Raw genomic sequence first — 18631 nt, forward strand, 5'->3', positions numbered from 1 at the left:
TATATAATATGAATTGAAATTCTGGATTCTAGGATAACTTTTATATAATTTTACGGAGTGAGGATACTTCGCAATTATATATGGATGATTGGGAGGAAGAAATTAAGATACGCGAAAGAGAAATTTGAAAAATATTCTAAAAACTCAAGCTGAGGTATCAACAGTTTAAAAAAAGGTTTTCTAATCAGGAAATTGAAAATGATCAAAGTCTAGTGTTTTTGATACAATTTTAATGTTTTTGACCTAATTTTGATCACTAAATTAATCTCCACCTCCAGATTAAATGAAATTTTTTTCTACAGATTCTCACGTTTAAAGTGAATATTAATAGATTTCTGTACATCCAATACAACAGATGTTTATCCATATATACATTTGCGCGTTTTTATTACCGTACTATGATGTTATATTTCTTGAATATCTTCAGACCGTTAGTGGGGATCTGGTCAGCGATAAAAACAAGTTTAAATATATTACAATCAGATAAAAAAAATTACCAGAGGTCGATCAGTTTAAACTTTCTACTTATAAAACCTTTTTTCGAATTATTAATATCTTACCTTTCGTAATCTGAATTTTCTCAGATTCGCTTCTATCGCAAAGTAATTTTAGAATCAAACCAATTTTCCTTATAATCAAGCAAAAGTTAAAATCGATTAAATTTTCTCTGTTTTAATCTATAATTATCAATGCGCAAAACACGTTTCACAAATAATTTGGCACCTGAATAAATTTCTTGGTAACTATATAATAAAATGTTCAATACCGTAAGATGTGAGTATAAAACAATGTCTAGAAAATTCTTCAAAAATACTTCAATTGAAGTGAAGAAATTTTATGTATAATTTCTGAAATCCCTGGCGAGTTTTCTGTAGAATTTTAAAAATGTAATTTCTTTTCAATTCTCTGCGACTTCATGACTATGTACGTAAATCTTAATTCTTTCAGACTACATAAATTCTGGCTATACCATATAAGTTTCTAAATTTCCATGAAGAAATAGTCGCAAGTTTCTTGTAACTGAAAACACAAACAAACCAAGAAACAATACAAGCGAGAGTGCGAAGGGTACTTATCAGCATGCCATGTGTACACTTCAACGTAATACCAATGAGCTGTTATTATTCGGCAATTTCAACACTTGTATTTACATTTTTTTCAACCTTGTGAGTGTGGCGAATCTTCACTCAAGTTCTAGAGGACTGTTTCACACGTCACGCAACTGCTGATCAAGATTGACATCCCTGGATCAATACTTGTAACGTTAACTAAAAAAAAACAGCCTTACAGGCTCATCGCAAAATTAAATATAATTCGTCGCTGTTTCACGATAAGGCAGGCATAAGTTCTTTAGAATTGACAAGATGTGTTGCATCAGCGTGACTTTAACAACGAGACTTATTGGCCTGTTCGACTTGGTAAGATACTCTATTTATAGACGCATATTAAATTTGTCTTAAAAATAAAACACAACAATTTTGTAATTTTGTGCTACAATTTTGATCATTCGTTACATCATTACACCGGTGAAAGCGAATTTTCAGTCTGGTTTCTAGATGTTAAATTTTGATTACTTTCATGTAACTAATAAAGGAAAAAATAGTTTTATTAGATAAAGCTTGCTCTTTATTTGAACGTGCTGCTTGTATGATATCAAAGAAGAACTTGAAGACTTATTTATCGAGGTAGAAAACACAAAAAGCAAACTTTATAAGGAATAAATGAAGATTTTGATCATTAGTCGATATTTAGAATGAAATTTATTTATTCAAATAGAAACTTGAGGATTTTTTTTTATTTTTTTGTTCATCTGTGAATTACAGTCGGCCTCGATCGTTGGAATCTTTTTTTTGGCTCAAGAATTTTTCAGTGACGAGCAACGATTGATCGACTTTAATGACATAAAAATTTTTATGGGACTCAGTTGGAGTAAATCTTCGACACATTTCGACCGAAAATTGGACAGTAAGAATATTTCAATTAAATTATTACGAATTGCTTTGCATATTTATTTCGTTCTTCACTCCGGGAATGCTTTTTACTTGTTTAGATACTTGGATTTTTGGTTTGCTTCTGGCTTATTCCACGCTTTACTTTTTCTGCAGTGCTGGACTTATATTAGCCACTTTTTCGGTAAGTAAAGACAAATTCTAAACATCGCGTGAGAAACATCATTCGACAGGAAATCTGCGATTAAGGATATTTGACCAGTCTACATTCATTGTTAGTAAAAGATTGTTGAATTAACGGAATTATATGCTCACAAGAATCGTTGCGAGTAATTGTTTTTTTTTTTTTTTTTTTCTTTTTTACATCAAATTTTCTTGCACCCCGATGATTTTTTCGTTTCTTTGAAAACTGGTTTGTTTGTTCGAAAACAATTGCTTTATGTGAATAAATAATTACTTCCACTGTATACATTTTCATACATTTGCATATTTCTTGATATTCGCATTCGCAGAAATCATGTAAATATTTTTCGAATGTGATTGTCGAAAATATTTCATATTTTGTATGATTTCGACAGAGAAATAAGCATCACGCTGTGCCTTGGTTAACGTTCGAAATCATCAGCTTCGGAAATCAAGGAAGCGGTATAATCACACATTTCCTTCGACCCCAATGTGTCTGCGATGTTGAAATTTTTAATTCTGAAAGCGTGTTAGCAGCAGGTTTCTATTTGGGTGAGTACTTGATCGTTAAATTTTACTCCCAATCGAGCACAAAATATAAATGACGTATGTACCTTAGGGTATCCCTTATTTAGGGTGTTGTAGAATTTTTGCCGCCCTACTCCCCAAATCAACTTCAAATAATTACAAAAGAATTACCCAATATTTTCAGATTTTTATCTCAAATCTAAGATAGTTTGGTTTGTGCTCGAAGTTTCTTACGGAAATAAAATGGGAAAAACTTTTTTTCTCAGTATATATTTTATTGTAAAAGTAATAATGTTTAAAAAAAATTTGTAACCGTGAGGTTTTAGTCAGCATTAGTGCTGCTGTCTGGGAAAAAATTCCCACATAATCATACCACGTAATCTCGACGAATTGCACACCCTCGAAATCTGACTTTTTATTTACATTTATAGGAAGTTCAATTCGTCTAGATTTGCTGGTATCGTGATGTAAATTTTTTTTACAGATAGTATCACTAATGCCCACTAAAACCTCGCAGTTACAGATTTTTTCAAACATTATTACTCTTGCAAGAAAATATATTTCCATAAGAAACTTCGATCACAAAACGGACCATCTCAGAGTTGAGGTAGAAATCTGAAAAAATTAGGCAATTGTTTCCGAATTATTTGAAGTTGATTTGGGGGGCGGGGGGAAAAAAATTCGTTAACACCCGAAATACCTGGCTACATAAAATCTTTAATATCAATCATTTAATTTCTTTGCCGTCAGTTCTGACCGCGTATTTTTGGATCGTCGTATTCATCGCTCGAAGTACATGGGAAGATGCCGAACTATCCGATACGGTCGTTTCAGTCTCAGAAACGGAAACCTCTCCCGTCGCTACGCAAAAAGTGAGTATAAATCCACCGAAGAGTCTATCGCTTCAGGGACGAATTCAATCGTTGAATTCTTTTCAATTTCTGAAGACAACTCGAGGATCCCCAAAATATTACAAACTTTGAAATAACTTGCGTATAATTGTTGTATGCAAGTGAGGTTCTCGACGATAATGTACTGAACTTTGTTATTGATTATATGTATTTAATACAGATAATTGAATGGAAGATTAAAACTGATTGAAAATAAATAACTAGGTCAAATGCAATGCGTGAGACACGTGACAACGTGTATTTCAGTTAATAGAACTCTTCTGATATGCATATTATAATATTGTAAGTGTAGACGTGATGGAATTGTTAATATAGTATTTCCTGTACCTTCGAAATGTTCTACCAATATAAAAATATTGTACAAGAAAAAATAAACCAATGACTAAAGAAAATTAAAACCTTGAAACTCTCCGTTTTCAACTTTCTCACAATTATGAATACACACGAATTATTGATCATCTAATCCCAATATCAAAATTTTTTTGAAGAATATTCACAAATTACACTTGAAATAATAATGAAAAATCTGCATTTTCATTATAAAGATTCGAAAAAAAAGCTATTATTAAAATTCTGTAGACGAAGTCACGATATGGCGAGTCTACTCGACTATCGTTATGCATTATTATCACTATTATTATGTATGCAAAAGTTTTTGAATAGCAAACTATGATGGCAAAGCTTTTTCAATATATATCCATCTATGCGGTGAAAGCTAAGCTGTCAATAAATCAGAGAAGATGGGGCTAATAGTGTGTATCAAACGGGAGAGCAGCAGACCGGGTCTGCATAGAAAAGATGAGAAATGGTCGTGTGGTTACGTCAAAACACTTTTAAACTCCCCATATTTAAATCCGCTAGCATATTTGGCAAAGCTGCGCAGCGCGCAGAACTCGACTCGGGTATACAAGGTATTATATTATTATTATTATTATAGGTATGCGTGCAGACTCGTTTCTGCATGTATAGGCGATTTATTTCAACTATATTTTTACGATAATAGCCGAAAAGATTTTCAATATTGAAAATGGTACTTCTCGTTTCATTTATTGCCTAAAACGCATTAGACTTCTGAACAGCCATTCGAGAATTAACAAAATTGACCAAATATTTTTAAGATGTGAGAAATCATGCGGCTTCTAATATCATGTGAAATTATTCGTGGCAAAATTGTTTAATTAAATTGAATTTTACGTTACCTTTGCTTAAATATAACATTGAAAAATAGTTTCTGCTATTTTCTAAAGAATTTTTTTTTTTTTTTTTTCAATATCTAAACAGTAAATTATTCAACGTAATTCTTCACTTCAAGATCTTCGGTTTGAAAAAACAGTTTGTCTTGGGTAATCGGATGCACCAATTTTTATTCACAAACATTTGAGAGTCGAATCGAAGCGCTGATCCAAACCAACATGGCCGTCGTTGACGCACTTCGGACTGTAATTTGTCTCTACGAAAATTTTGAACACTTGCTAGTTTTCGAGCACTGTATCACACCAAACGAAATAATGGCAAGAACAGATTATCAATAATTTAACCTCTGATTGAACCCTAATAACTGAATATTCGCCTCGACAAATTCCCTCGCATATGACGCGTCTTCTGCGCGAAGGAAAGCAATTACCGTCGTCTGTAACTTCGCTAAGTTTTTTCTACGGTGTAAATCCAAGTTGAGACAGCATGTTCCACAGCGCAAAAGATTATTGCGAGCAATGGCGAATGGAAGAGTAAGAAATTACGGAGAAAAAAGTAACGAAAGCGAAAAAAGTGGTAGTATAGGTATACACATCGATGGTTATAGGTACGTGCATATATATATGTATACCTACAGATTTCCGTTAATTCCAAAGTTTTCTGTTTTCTCAAGTAAACATCTCTTTACCTTACTTCGCGAGATTTGAATTTGCCAGAGCCAGAGAAATATACATCATGCAAGAGTGAGAATAAAGGAAGGAGGGAAATAAAGGGAAAGAAAATCCTTTTTTTTTCCTCCCCCTCCCCCTTTCCCCAAAGTCTGGAAATGAGATTTCGCCAGTGGTGGAATGAGGAAAGAGGGAAGTTCGTTATATTTTACAATCCATCGAGTCTCTCTTCGGGGAGCGCCGAGGGGTTGCAGGCTGGATCGCTATACCAGCCACCATGGGGCTTGGGGCTTGTCAACTAGTGTTTTAAAAGTTTCCGACAGCCTACAAATTGGCTCGCTCAGTTCTTTTTAAAAGCACCAGACAGCCAACCAACCGCGGAGCAGCTACGACTACCTCGGCCACCTCAAGGGGAGGAGGGGGAGGGATCTCGGTAAGGGGAAGGTAATGTACCCAGCCATGAATTTTTACGAAGTTTATTATATTGGCTAATGCCGTCGTCCCTGCAGGAACGGAAGCTTCTCTCTATGCCTCGCAAAGAGGCGTTTCTTTACTATAACACGGTCTGTATAAGAGATTTGGTTATGTTTTTATCGCATGTATAACATATATTGAAGAAGCATTTGTTCAGGCGATTTTCAAAATCATGTGCCGATCGAACCATTGCTGAAACAGCGAAAACTAAAGGAACTAGTTATTGTGTCGGAATTTCCGTTTCAAAAGACAAGTGGATGCAAGACTGATCTCCAAGGATTTCAAAGTCAATCACGGTTTTATAGGTTATAATTATGTTTAATTAATTATTATCACAGAGTATTATTAATTGACTAAAGACCTGAACAATTCAAGGATGTATACGACAATTATAGTCAAGCAAACAAAATTGATGAAGCAAAAAAGTGATGGAACGAAAGCTTGAAAATAGTTTTACTAAAGCTAACATCACAGTAAAGAGCCCTTAAGATACAGAGAAAAATTTGAAAACGTTAAAATTTAGCTGTAAGTATTCAATTATTTCTCTACAAAAAACAGTACAAATCATCTGATTGTGAGTTATATTTTGATTATTTCTCTATTTCTGAAGCTCAAATTTATCATCTGTAAATTATAATGGCTATAGATTTCTTCCTCTTTTTTACTATAGTTAACAAACTGGAATGACAAATCCGTCTCAGACAATTTGTTGAAAAATCAGTCATGAATAAATGAGCTACACAGCTAATTGCTCATTAGAATCGGACGATTTCTACCGATCATTTGTTAAAGAAAAAAAATCATAGAATCGTGTTTTATGATTTCTCTGACTTTAACTCGGAAAAATGTTATTATGATTACCAAAATTTTATTTCTTAGTTATTACACCAGAATTTTACTTGTAAGATACATCAGTAATATTCTTCAGAATAAAAATGTAAAAAAATCTTTAACATCTATACCGATAACGTCTTTAAGCAGAGGGATTCGATTCTACAGATCGATCGTTAGAACCGAAGTAAGAAAATTGTAAAAATGGGGGAAAAAAATTGAGCCCCGAATATCTGGAGGAGAAAGAAAAAGGGCAGATCAAAAGATACGAAAAATGCAAGAAGCGTCGCGGTGCGGAAAGTGCAACGCAGAGTCAGTCGATTATTTGCTATTATTTTTCCAGACAGCAAGATTTTATTGATCTGCAGAGCCGGGGAAGGCGGAACTGAGCGCCTCATAAAGCTAACCAATGCTAATACCGCGGCACCCGGCAACGGCGCGGAATCGGTTCTGCGCCTCTCGGCCCTTCGCCCTCGAAAATCTGCGGCGGACGGAGAGGCGACGCCAATGCGGCCGACCGGAATCTCCCATAAACGCGAAACCGAGTCTAATTCGTAATGTCGGCGGACTCATCGCCCGGCATTGTTAGTCTGCCTCCACCTAGGCACCGTGCCTAATTCCGGAGTTATCGCAGGAAATAGCCCACTAAAGTGTTATCGAAGGACGAAGGCCCGGCTTCAGCCCTCGATTTTTGCCGGTCCAGACTCGCTCAGGCTGATTGTGAGAAGAATTTTGCTGTTTATAGTTGATTGAAATTGATTTTAACCCCTTCGCTGTCCGACGAAAATTAGATTTTCGTCCCATTTTTATGTTGGAAATAAATTTTTATAGATTTATCCTACGATTTTAGTATTGCGATTTTTTAAATTCAAAATGGCGGATCCAATACAAGGGACGCAAATTTGAAAAGTAGTTTTATTCCGACGAAAGCGAGTACCCGATAGTTTTTAAGGTTGCTGAATCTGAATCTGAAATAGGATTTCCAAAATTCGAAGTGGCGGATCCAATATGGCGGACGCAAATTCGAAAGTTGGTTTATTCCGACGTGAGTGAGTACCACATGGTTCTTGAGATCGCTGAATCCCTCTCCTAATAAGAATTAAATCAAGCTTATGTTGATTATAAATATTTCCAGAGATTATCAGGCGGTATTCAGAATTTCAAATAGTCAGAAGCGCTCCTTTCCGCCTGGTTAAATTTCTGGTTTCTCTAAGAAGAACGTACATAAATGTAAAAAATTGCTGTGTGGACTTCTGTAGAAAATTTTATCGTCTCAATCTTACAATATTTGATCTGAATAATAAAAAATCGAAAAAAATCTACATGAAATATTAAAACTATATAAAACTATAAAAAATGAGCTCATAATGACTTTTCGGAAGGTTCTACCTTATTATTCATTACATGCCTAATGAAGCCCGCAGACCGTATGCTGGATGAATTAAGCCTGATTAAAACTTCTTACTCGCGACCCGGTGACGAAAGTGTAACATGCGAATCCAAGAGGGAATAATTAGGGTGTGATTATCAATCAATTTCATGCGTGTCAATTGTTTTTCGAAGGGTTTTCGGCGAAGTGGGATGTTGTGTTACCCCGGGTGTTACAAGCCTCCCGTCATACACGCGAGATTAATTACACGCTGCTAATTATTAACCCTCTGAGGGAGCTGCCTATGTAACCCGCCTGCAAGAGGTTGGAAGGACGTGCGAGTCCATGTACATATGTATATATCACACCTATGTATTACATAATGTAATCTGTATAACTTCGGCTACTTGACTTCACGATTAAATTGCGCGCCATGGCGAATTGAAATTTGAAAATTACTTCGAAGAGAATGATTTTTTATTACAGTGTTTAGTCAAATACTTTAAATAAACGTACTATAATAATAATAGTAATAATAAGTTTTCTTGAAACTTGTTACACTTATCATGAGAAAAAATATAGTGTAACATAGTTGAAGCGAATTTTTTTCCCACTTTGGTGGAAATTTTGCGACAGAAAATGAAGCAAAGTTCTATCAGTTGACACTATGAAAATTCCACTTGTAAAAGTAATTAATACCTCATAATATTCCTCGCTGAAAAATTCTTATCGATTTTATTGGCATCGAGTTGAACACTTGCTTTGAGGAGAGAAAAAAAAAATTTTCAGGAAATGTTAGATTTTTTTTTTTAAGCTTTTCTGCAGATATTAAATACTTCGAATTCCCTAAAGCAAAAATAAAACTTGTTTGTAACAAATAAATACCCAGAAATGATTATTGAATAAATGAATCGCGTTTATTCACTCTAATTCATCGTTTTGATCCCACAGCTGACATGAACTAATTTATTTAATAACGATCGTTGGTCTATCTATAGTTTAAATAATGGATATTTCCAACCCCTGATGAAAGTGAATCTATCTCTACGTATCCGTGAACAATATAAAACGATTTCTCCAAATTTCTTTCTGTAGAGAAAATTATTCCGCGTCCTTGGGCCTGGACCAATCGCTTGGGTAATCGAGGGAAGAACCGGAAGTGAGAGCGAAGCTTCGATGTAGGTATACTTACATACATATACGGAACTGTTCAGCCCCGGCCGCCGTAAATTCTCGATTGAGTGAAAAGTTTGTTTGGCAAAATGCTGAGGCTATTCTCCGGGTCGTCTTAGCATATGAATACGCGTGCCAGGCTCTCCCCTCATCGGAGAGTCGATTTTTTATTCCCTCCTTTTTTCTCTTTTCATTTATTTCTTTTTTGAAACGCGCGATTCGCCGCCGGATCTCCATTTCTCGTACAAAAACACGCGAGCAGCAGTCCTTCTGAAAGTCTCTCAGACAGACTTTCGTGTTTTTTTGAATAATTGATTCAATATTTTCAATTACTAATCATAATCAATAATATGTAATGAAAAAAATTGTTATCCAGTGAATTCGTGGAAAACAAAAGAGTGAATTTCTAAAGACTGCACGGTCCGTCGTCTGCTGAGACTTAATGCGCATGCGCTGTGATCCCGGAGCAGTTGTTTGCCAGGGTGACCAACGGTCAGAAATTTAGACGACAGTTGTGCTCAATTCGCAAAAGAATTGTCGAAATTTTTAGGGTTAGAGATGATTGGTCACCCTGGTAAACAGTGGCTCTCAGATTCTAACACGTGCGCGTTAAATTTTAGCAGACGACAACGTGCCGTCTAGTCGTTAGGAATTCACTCTGCATACTAATTTTGGTGAGAACTAAATTCACGCGAGTATCTCGTAATGAAATGAATAAAAGGTGTTGATTTTCAACCAACCGACCTTCTTAATGACCATTTTGACAAACCGACTTCGGGTAAAGGGGTGAACGATGAAAAAGAAAACTGCAAATCACTGCATCGACGGTACTTTTGATGCAGTCAAAAGTGGAACCCGATACGCATGCGTCTGTATTGCTGCCTTGCTTGTAGGGATTACTTTCGAATTTGTCAGATTAAGGGTACGAACCGAAATGTATAGTGCAATGGGGAAAATTTTGGAGCAGTCTTCTCTCTCTCCTCTCTCCACTTTTAGCTTCGATAGACACGTGCACGCGCCTTTCCCGCAATTCCATCGAAAGGGAGATTTCCTACAACGGTCAATGGATACAAAGTAAATTTGTGAACCCCGTGGACGGTGAACACAATGGTTACATTTAATAGTACATTAACCACCAACAGTAGTGACCCATGACCCACATCTATATGTTGACTCGACAATGTGCCAGGAATTGCCTGCAGCAGAAAGGACTCAGGATACATTGAAACATAACGCGTCGTGCTGCGTATTTTTTATACCATCAAAACAGACGCGTCATACATTTAGCGTCACTCAATCCCAGTGAAGTCAGTGATGCCAACCTAAAGTCGAAGGCAATGATATCACTAATACCATCACATTTATCCCAAAATTCAACTATCGCTGGTACATAAATTTTCAGATCCCTGACCGACTGATTCAATCTTTTAAGGATGCAAGGATCAGCGTACAGTCAGGTCTACAACGTGTTCTTAAATTATTTTCGAACGCTGAATTTGAACTGCGCCTACTTTTTTTTTTTAATGCGGCAATTGACGGTTTATTCTATCATTTGTTTTCACCGGAAAATTCATATCGCAAAATGATGTGTTTGTTGTTGAATCACTGGTTTATCATCCGTTTATTGGAAAAATTGCACATGTCGATTAAAAAGCAGCTTGAAAAAACAACAATTAATAAGATCGAGAAAAAACCTGGCTCAGACGGTTTGTAGGAAATTTATTTGCAAATGAAATGAGATAGTTTTCATTAGATTCGGACGAACTATGTGGAATTTTCAATGAAAAAATTTTAGTACCTATAATGTCATTCCTCTGTCGTTGCTGTGAACAAGACTGTTTTATACGGTCTCAGTTTATTGCCATTAAAAAAAATTTCTAGATCATCCAGCATGAATAAAATTTCTAATTGCAACTCAGGTCGCAGTTAATAACAAATCACGATTTTCCGATCTATGCAAGTAACAATACAAATCGATTTTGTCAAATTAGAAATAAAATCAAGACCCTTTTAATACCCACAAAATTAAAATCTACTAGTTTTATCGCAGAGAAAAAAAAACACATTTGTCCAAGGCGTCAACCTTAATTTATATTTTTAACAGGTTACCAAACTCACGAAAATTCATGCTACCTTTGACCATTTTTATGAGCCCAATAACATTTTTAACGGCTCATCAAGTCGAATTTCCAACACATTCTTATTTCAATTTACGCTTAAAATTTGAAAATGAAACGATCAAATCACGGCAGCAAAAAAAAAGCAGAAAAAATAGACAGCTATAGCGTCAAAAATAACGAACGACCCCTTCGAGCCCGTGGCATTGAATTACGAAGTGTCCTAATTCAGGAATGAATTTATCTCTGTAAAAATTCTCGACTCAGCTGCCGCGTCAACATCCGCCATTGTAACATTGAATCGGTAACACTGCACGCTGGAGAAAAATTGGCGATTGTGAAAGAATAAAGATGGTAAAGAGTGCGAGGAGGAGGCCGACGGGACGCCATTTTCCCCGTCTGCAGCACGTGAAGTCAAAAGCAAAGCTCAGAAGCAATGACTGGCTTTAGAATGCAAAGCAGCCCGTCGAGCTCGCTGGCTGCTCGTTCCACGCGCACTTTTACATTCAAATTTAAACTCGCGGAGAGTGCGCGCGCGGGATTTAATATTTTACACCTCAAATGTTGGGCGTGCGCGAGATATGCAAAGCAGTTCGCTTTCAACTCAGATTGGATTTAAAACGTGCTAATTTGTCGAGCATACCCGTCCTCCTCCACCTCCACCTCCACCTCCACCCCCTCCTCGCACCAACGCCCCTCTCAGTTTCCATACCGCCAGCATCTGAATTTAAAATCTACTCTACATGCATACCGTGCTATGTATGGGGCATTCCATGATAACTCCCCTGGACCCGACCCTCGACATCTTTAACTTCGTTCCCGATTTTTTATACATCACTGTTTTCACTCTCGAAGGCACTCAGTTTTTTTTTTTTGCGAGTTTTCGAATCGACTTGAATTGCCGACAATTTTTGAAAATGGAGATATTGATCGACACGATTTAAGGGTATTACATAATTCTGTAAAATCATGTGTCACATATAAAAGATTTTCAGCTTTAAGCCGGAGTTGGCTAACGTTCTTATTTCATTTTTTTTCGAAATTTCTTTCGTCCACTTGAAGAAATTTTTAATTATATGTACATTTTTTTAAATTTTAGATAATTTAAATCGATTCAAAATAAAATTGTAAAAAACTTAATACCTTCGGTTAAAACAACAATATAAAAAATCGCGAACAAAATTATAGAGGACATGTGAAGATTTGGCATAGAATGCGCTATATATACATGGACATATCACGTTATACCTTCAATAGTATTTTTCTATGAAACAAAATGAATTCTTGCAAGTATGTATACTGCTGAAATGAATTTTCTTCTGTCGATACTTTTTAGCCGTTGAGAAAAACTTTAAGAGCAAAAATTTTTGAAACGGTATATTTGCTTATGAGCTTTTGCAATACTAAAAATATGTTATAATGACATTACAATAGTTGACTGTATAATCGAATTTGAAATAATCCATTTCTCTGAATCATCTAAATTGTACGGAGAAGCCGATTTTTACATTCACAAATAAACTCGAAGGAAAGTTAAAAAATTCTTTGTAAAAATACATCAAACTGAGTCGAGGGATTAATCACTCGTCAGTTTTGATGTACACCTAATTCCGAAATTTCAAGATTTCACAGGATTTCAAATGATTTCAAGAGTTTTCACACGAGTTCAAGGATTTCAGAGGATTTTAAATTAATTATTCATGGATTCCATAAGATTCTAAATGAATCCAAAAAATTTCAAGAGATTTCAAAAGATTTCAAATGATATCAAATAATATCATAGATTTTGCAAGGTTTCAATGGTTTAAAAAAATTACAAGGGACGACAGAAAATTTCAAATGATATCAAATAATATCAAACGATTTGAAAATTTCCATGAGATTTCAAATAATTTCATAGATTTCCAGAGATTTCGATGCTTTTAAAAAATTGCAAGGGATGTAATGGAATTTCACGAGATTTCAAGAGTTTTCATACGAATTCAAGGATTTCAGAGGATTTTAAATCAATTCTAAAGATGTCCTATATTTCATAAAATTCCAAATGATTTCAAGAAATTTCAAGGCATGTCAAAAGATATCAAATAATTTCAAACGATTTCCAGAGATTTCGATGGTTTCAAAAAATTGCAAGGCATGTCATGGAATTTCACAGGATTTCAAAAGATTCGTGAAAGTTTGTACCCCATAGATTTTACAAGTGATACAACCCCTCGATCTGAGCTTTCATAAATCAACTTTGAATATCCTGCAGTTTTCGGTTATTTTTTCAGACATTCGATCGATGTACATAATTAAGATAAAATTAAATTTTTGAGCCTAATTTTCATTAATTTTCTCGAGTTTATTGCCTATTTCTTACGTCTTTTTACCATTTATACAACGCAGTGTCAGATTTTTGGAGAATTCTTTTTTTTTCATACCAGGTTCGACGTAACGGCGAATACGATGCGTAGGTACGAGACGTGGGGTTATGAAGGGTTATTACCGAGTTAATCAATCGTTGGAAATGGTGTTTATGAATTATAAGAGAGACGGATTACGCTTGTAACGCGTTGCACCGTTATCTTTCTATAACGTGGATAACTTTCGCCATCCGTACAAGGTAGGTACTTGCACGTTCAGGCTCGTGAGCAATTTCCTATGATAGATCGAGTCCGCAGACAAGTTCTATTACGAGGCCCTGAATTATTGAGCAGGCAATTCCGGGGCGACACACGAAGCCCCTTTACTGCACCGTCAAAAGTGTCAACGGGATTATTAAGCTCTTAAGCGCTGGCTGCCTCCCGCAAAAATTACGTCAACAACCAATATAATTTTATAACCCTGCTCGCTGTGAAGAATAACTTCGTTATTATACATACCCGTGCAGTATTTTATGATGAATGAACAATCGTCACGCTGATTCATATTTTTGTGCAAAAAAAAGAGAGACCGCGTATGAGAATTACATTAATGTGGTGGAAAAGTCTTAAGTCTAAGAAGTTCAGAAGTTAGTCAAAAAAGAGAAGAAAGAAAAAACACATGTCTGGTAAGAGAATACGAATTTTATTCGAGAAATTTGATAAAATTATCTGCGTAATCGTTATAAAAAAGAAAAAAAAAAAACCTATGGGGTTGAAAATTTTAGGAGAATTTCTCCAAGTGTATAATATCTTTGCAGATACTTAATACGTCGTAGATTTTTGATATTGACAATTCAATGAGAGAAAGAGAGGGAGAGAAGATTACTTTTTTCTTTGATTAACTTCAGTGGATAATAGCTATTTATGTGGCATGCCCGTAAACCGCCTGTTTTTTTTTTTTTTTTTTTTGACAAGGATAAAGATTTCAGGACGAGCTGAAGGCGAGCCGGAAGCGAGTACTGAAATTATCCGAGCCAAAAAACGGTTTACGGGCATGCCACATACAATATTTTTTACGGTATAGGCATTGAAAAGCAAAACGAAGAGTGAGGTTATGTCGCGATCTGTTCGACGAAGCTACTTTATTCGCCAGTTTGGGATGCGCACTTCGAACTGCGCATCAAAACTGCGGAATAAAGACTTTATTCCGCAACTTTGTTCGCTGCCGTATAAAGCGTCACTTTACGGAACGAAAACTGCCACAAAAAGTCGACTTTTCAGTGCCCATGCCGTGAAAATAAAAGTTTTTGCTCAAACAAGACACTGACTAAACTTGACTTTAATAAATTTCTTACGATCAAGAAATTAATTGATTGGTTAGTTTTTTTTTTTTTTCTACTACGAACAAGTAAGTATCTCACCAGTACTTTAAGTCCCTTTCGATCCCAAAAATATTGACTTGAATCGTGTAAAATTAACTCGAAGGATGATATAAGATTTATCCAGATCCAGAAAATCTTATTCGAATTGAGTGACTCTAAAAATACTTTAAATAACCTTTTATTGCCTTGATCTTAGCTAAGAATTTATCAGACTTAAACGCGTCTTACTTCGAAGGAAAAAAATTGAGAAATTAATCGTACATAAAGAAATTGACAATATTATTTTCTGAATTCCACCTATTTTAGGGGTTGTTTTATCCACAACAAGAGCGAAGGGCAGGCTTGCAGTGGAACGGAAATCACCCTCGAAACGTGATACACGATGTAGCGAGAAAAGGAGTAGAAGCGATGCGATGCAGCGATGGGAGAAAGGACGAAAGATTTTCGCCAATAATTCCCGGCGGGCCTGTTGGTGGAGAAAAATATTTAGTGACAGGCTGCGAGGGGTGGTTTTGTTATTAGGAGGCTTATTAGCTCAGCATATGGAGCAAAAGGGTCCATCAGCAGGGCTGCATTCGCGATAAGATCGGTTCCTCGGTGATCGGAGATACCGCAGTTTGCCCTAACAGGTCCTATTTCAAGGGATTACAGATCGCTTCTATCTCGACCGAAGATCTAGTCACGGGTCGAACGGCACCATCAAACGATAAAATGCAAATGTCGTTTAATGCAGTTCTTCCCCTCAATATTGCTAATAATTAATGAAAAGCGTCTCAAATGTCAGCCTGCGTTACGCGAGAAAACTAAAAAGCTTTTCTGTGAAACAAAAATCGTTAATCAATCCTTAAGCAACTTGCTCAACATCGTTTTTCCTCAATTATATTATCCAACGATATTCAAACTGTGCTAATTTTTCATTTTTTCCAACGCATTTAATATCCTTGCCGATATTTTCCGGATGCTTTTATTTACAACAAAAACCACCTTATAATCAAACTTTATCTCCAATTTATAATCTCTGTTCATTAATTTTTGCATCTCAAGTTGAACTTTGACGAAACTTTTCTTGAAAAATGTTTGAAAGGAATGTGGCTCGTTGTTTTTACAGATTTTTCTCAAAAATTTCGTATATTTTTTCCACATTTTTTCTTCACGTTACCCTAATTCCAGAAGTGAAGATATCTTTAGCAATGAGAAGTGATCTCTTTTTTTTTTTTTTTTTTTGTTGTTTAATCACATTGATGAAATAAAAAATGGAAATGCAAATAAGTGGCCGCGCTATTTTTGAATCTTAATTCAACGCTAATTAGTTTAGCAATTAATTTTCTTAAATTCATACAACCAACGGTGAAAAACATAATTCAGATCGTTTAGTCAAGCATCAATATCGTATATTATTTATATTATTTAGAGTACGTGCAGATGGTATAAATTACTTCTTACGCAACGGATTTCAAGCGTATTACATCCGCGGTATATCTAATGAGTATTAAGTGATATCAAATCTCAATATACGAATCGATTTCTTGTTGCGCGGATTGTGTAGTAGCGAGATGTTATGCTCCTGCGGAATGCAAGTAGCCTGGTTTTTTCGTGTAAGAATCGGAGTATTAGGTGTTGGTTTTTTCTCCTCTTCCCAGTCGGCTCAAATGTTCGACAAACCTCGCTTCTGGGCTTCTGTTTAAAAAGTCATGCCGTAAAAAGAGACGCATTAACACGTCTCGAGTGTCGAGTCATGTTTTATTCATGCACGTGATGTTTGAATAACTCGTAGGTAGGTAAGTAAGTAACAGGCGGCTGTTTAGATGGGCGCAGAGCTTTCCTCGGAAACACTAGAATATTTTAACACTTGATACTAATTACGCGCGCATCTCGATGATAATTGCACCCACACGTTAGCAGCTAGTCGTTGTCCTACCATCAACGTGGCACTCCGCAGTAGTTAGCTTCTTGCGTATCCACGACAAAAAGCGAAAGTAAAAAGAAAGATGTAATACGGAATTTACTTCCAGTCAGATATCGGCGATATCTAAAAATTTTATTATTCATTTTCTGTTTTTTTAAAAAGTATTAAGCAAAATCAATTGAAATATGCATTTTTTTTTCTTTAGTTTTTCAAAATAACTATTTTGTATAATAGATTCGAGTTTCTCCTTTGAAACGATTTTGTCAAATATTGTTTAAGATTATTTTCCACGGAGTTATTCAACATTAAAAGAAATAGTGCGCGAAAAACTTTGATCCTGTAACGTAACAAGTGAAAAAATCCTTATCGTGTCTTGAGTCAATCTTTGGTTGTAAAAAATATAGGAAGTGTTTAAAAACAGGGCTTCGTAGGGTAAACTGTAAGTTAACAAAATGCAGAATTTTTCATGTATTCGATTAAATTCACGTCTCTTTTCGACAGCGTATTGGAAGGATAATTTTAAATTCGAGAAATTCAATGTGGTCCTTATTATTTAGGGTATTGAAGAATTTTTGCCACCCCATCCCCCAAATCGACTTCAAATAATTAGAAAACAATTACCTAATTCTTTCAGATTCTTACCTCAAATCTAAGATAATCCAGTTTGTGATCAAAGTTTCTTATGGAAATAACACGAGAAAAACATTTTTTCTCACTATATATTTTATTGTAAAAGTAATAATGTTTAAAAAAAAATTGTAACCGTGAGGTTTTAGTCAGCATTAGTGCTGCTGTCTGGGAAAAAATTCCCACATAATCATGCCACGTAATCTCGACGAATTGCACACCCTCGAAATCTGACTTTTTATTTACATTTATAGGAAGTTCAATTCGTCTAGATTTGCTGGTATCGTGATGTAAATTTTTTTTACAGATAGTATCACTAATGCCCACTAAAACCTCGCAGTTACAGATTTTTTCAAACATTATTACTCTTGCAAGAAAATATATTCCCATAAGAAACTTCGATCACAAATCGGACCATCTCAGAGTTGAGGTATAAATCTGAAAAAAATTAGTCAATTGTTTCCGAATTATTTGAATTTGATTCGGAGGGTGGGGCGGAAAAAATTCGTCAACACCCTAAATAATTAAGGACCACCCTAGTAAGTATACATCATGATTCCACGATTTTTCCACGATCACCATAAAACGGAAAGCAAAAACGAACTTTCCACAGCCGTTTCGTGGACATCCGTCAGTGCACGGGGCTCGACGGAAGGGTGTTTAAACGGCGTCGTTAAAGCATGCGTACATACATGCTCTACAGGTACGCGGTATAAGAGTGAGTAATCCCGTGGTTGGTATCGCCGAGACGCTTCTTCCAATGAAATCGCGAGTTCATCTCAGTCCCCTCGGCAAAGAGAGGACGAGAAGACCGTCCAGGTTACGCAGCCGCGTAGTTTCGCCTCCCCCAAGAGCCCCTCCACCCAACCCCGCCGTCGTCATCCGCACCCCAGTCGTCGGGGGTGGCGCACGATGTTGGTGATGCTTCGCCGAGCGCAGGGTGTGAAAATGAACATCCCGATGCGGGGGTGGTT

The 18631-nt window shown here is 35.9% G+C and overlaps 1 protein-coding gene and 1 long non-coding RNA gene across 2 annotated transcripts; one reads left to right on the forward strand and one right to left on the reverse strand.

Moving 5' to 3' along the window:
• The first annotated feature begins 1203 nt into the window (after positions 1-1203).
• Positions 1204-3892, forward strand: LOC124408078. Its single transcript, XM_046884746.1, has 5 exons — positions 1204-1418; positions 1824-1965; positions 2051-2133; positions 2528-2684; positions 3411-3892. The coding sequence occupies exons 1-5, from the start codon at positions 1365-1367 to the stop codon at positions 3641-3643; spliced, it is 669 nt and encodes a 222-aa protein (XP_046740702.1). The 5' UTR covers positions 1204-1364; the 3' UTR covers positions 3644-3892.
• Positions 3893-6721: 2829 nt separating this feature from the next.
• On the reverse strand, positions 6722-17707 carry LOC124408150. Its single transcript, XR_006929400.1, has 3 exons — positions 17610-17707; positions 8506-8510; positions 6722-6733 (listed from the first exon to the last, which is right to left on the reverse strand). It is a non-coding gene; the product is annotated as an uncharacterized LOC124408150 (long non-coding RNA).
• Between the last annotated feature and the right edge of the window lie 924 nt (positions 17708-18631).

The sequence above is a fragment of the Diprion similis genome, chromosome 7 (genome assembly GCF_021155765.1).
Source record: "Diprion similis isolate iyDipSimi1 chromosome 7, iyDipSimi1.1, whole genome shotgun sequence".
NCBI lineage: Eukaryota > Metazoa > Arthropoda > Insecta > Hymenoptera > Diprionidae > Diprion > Diprion similis.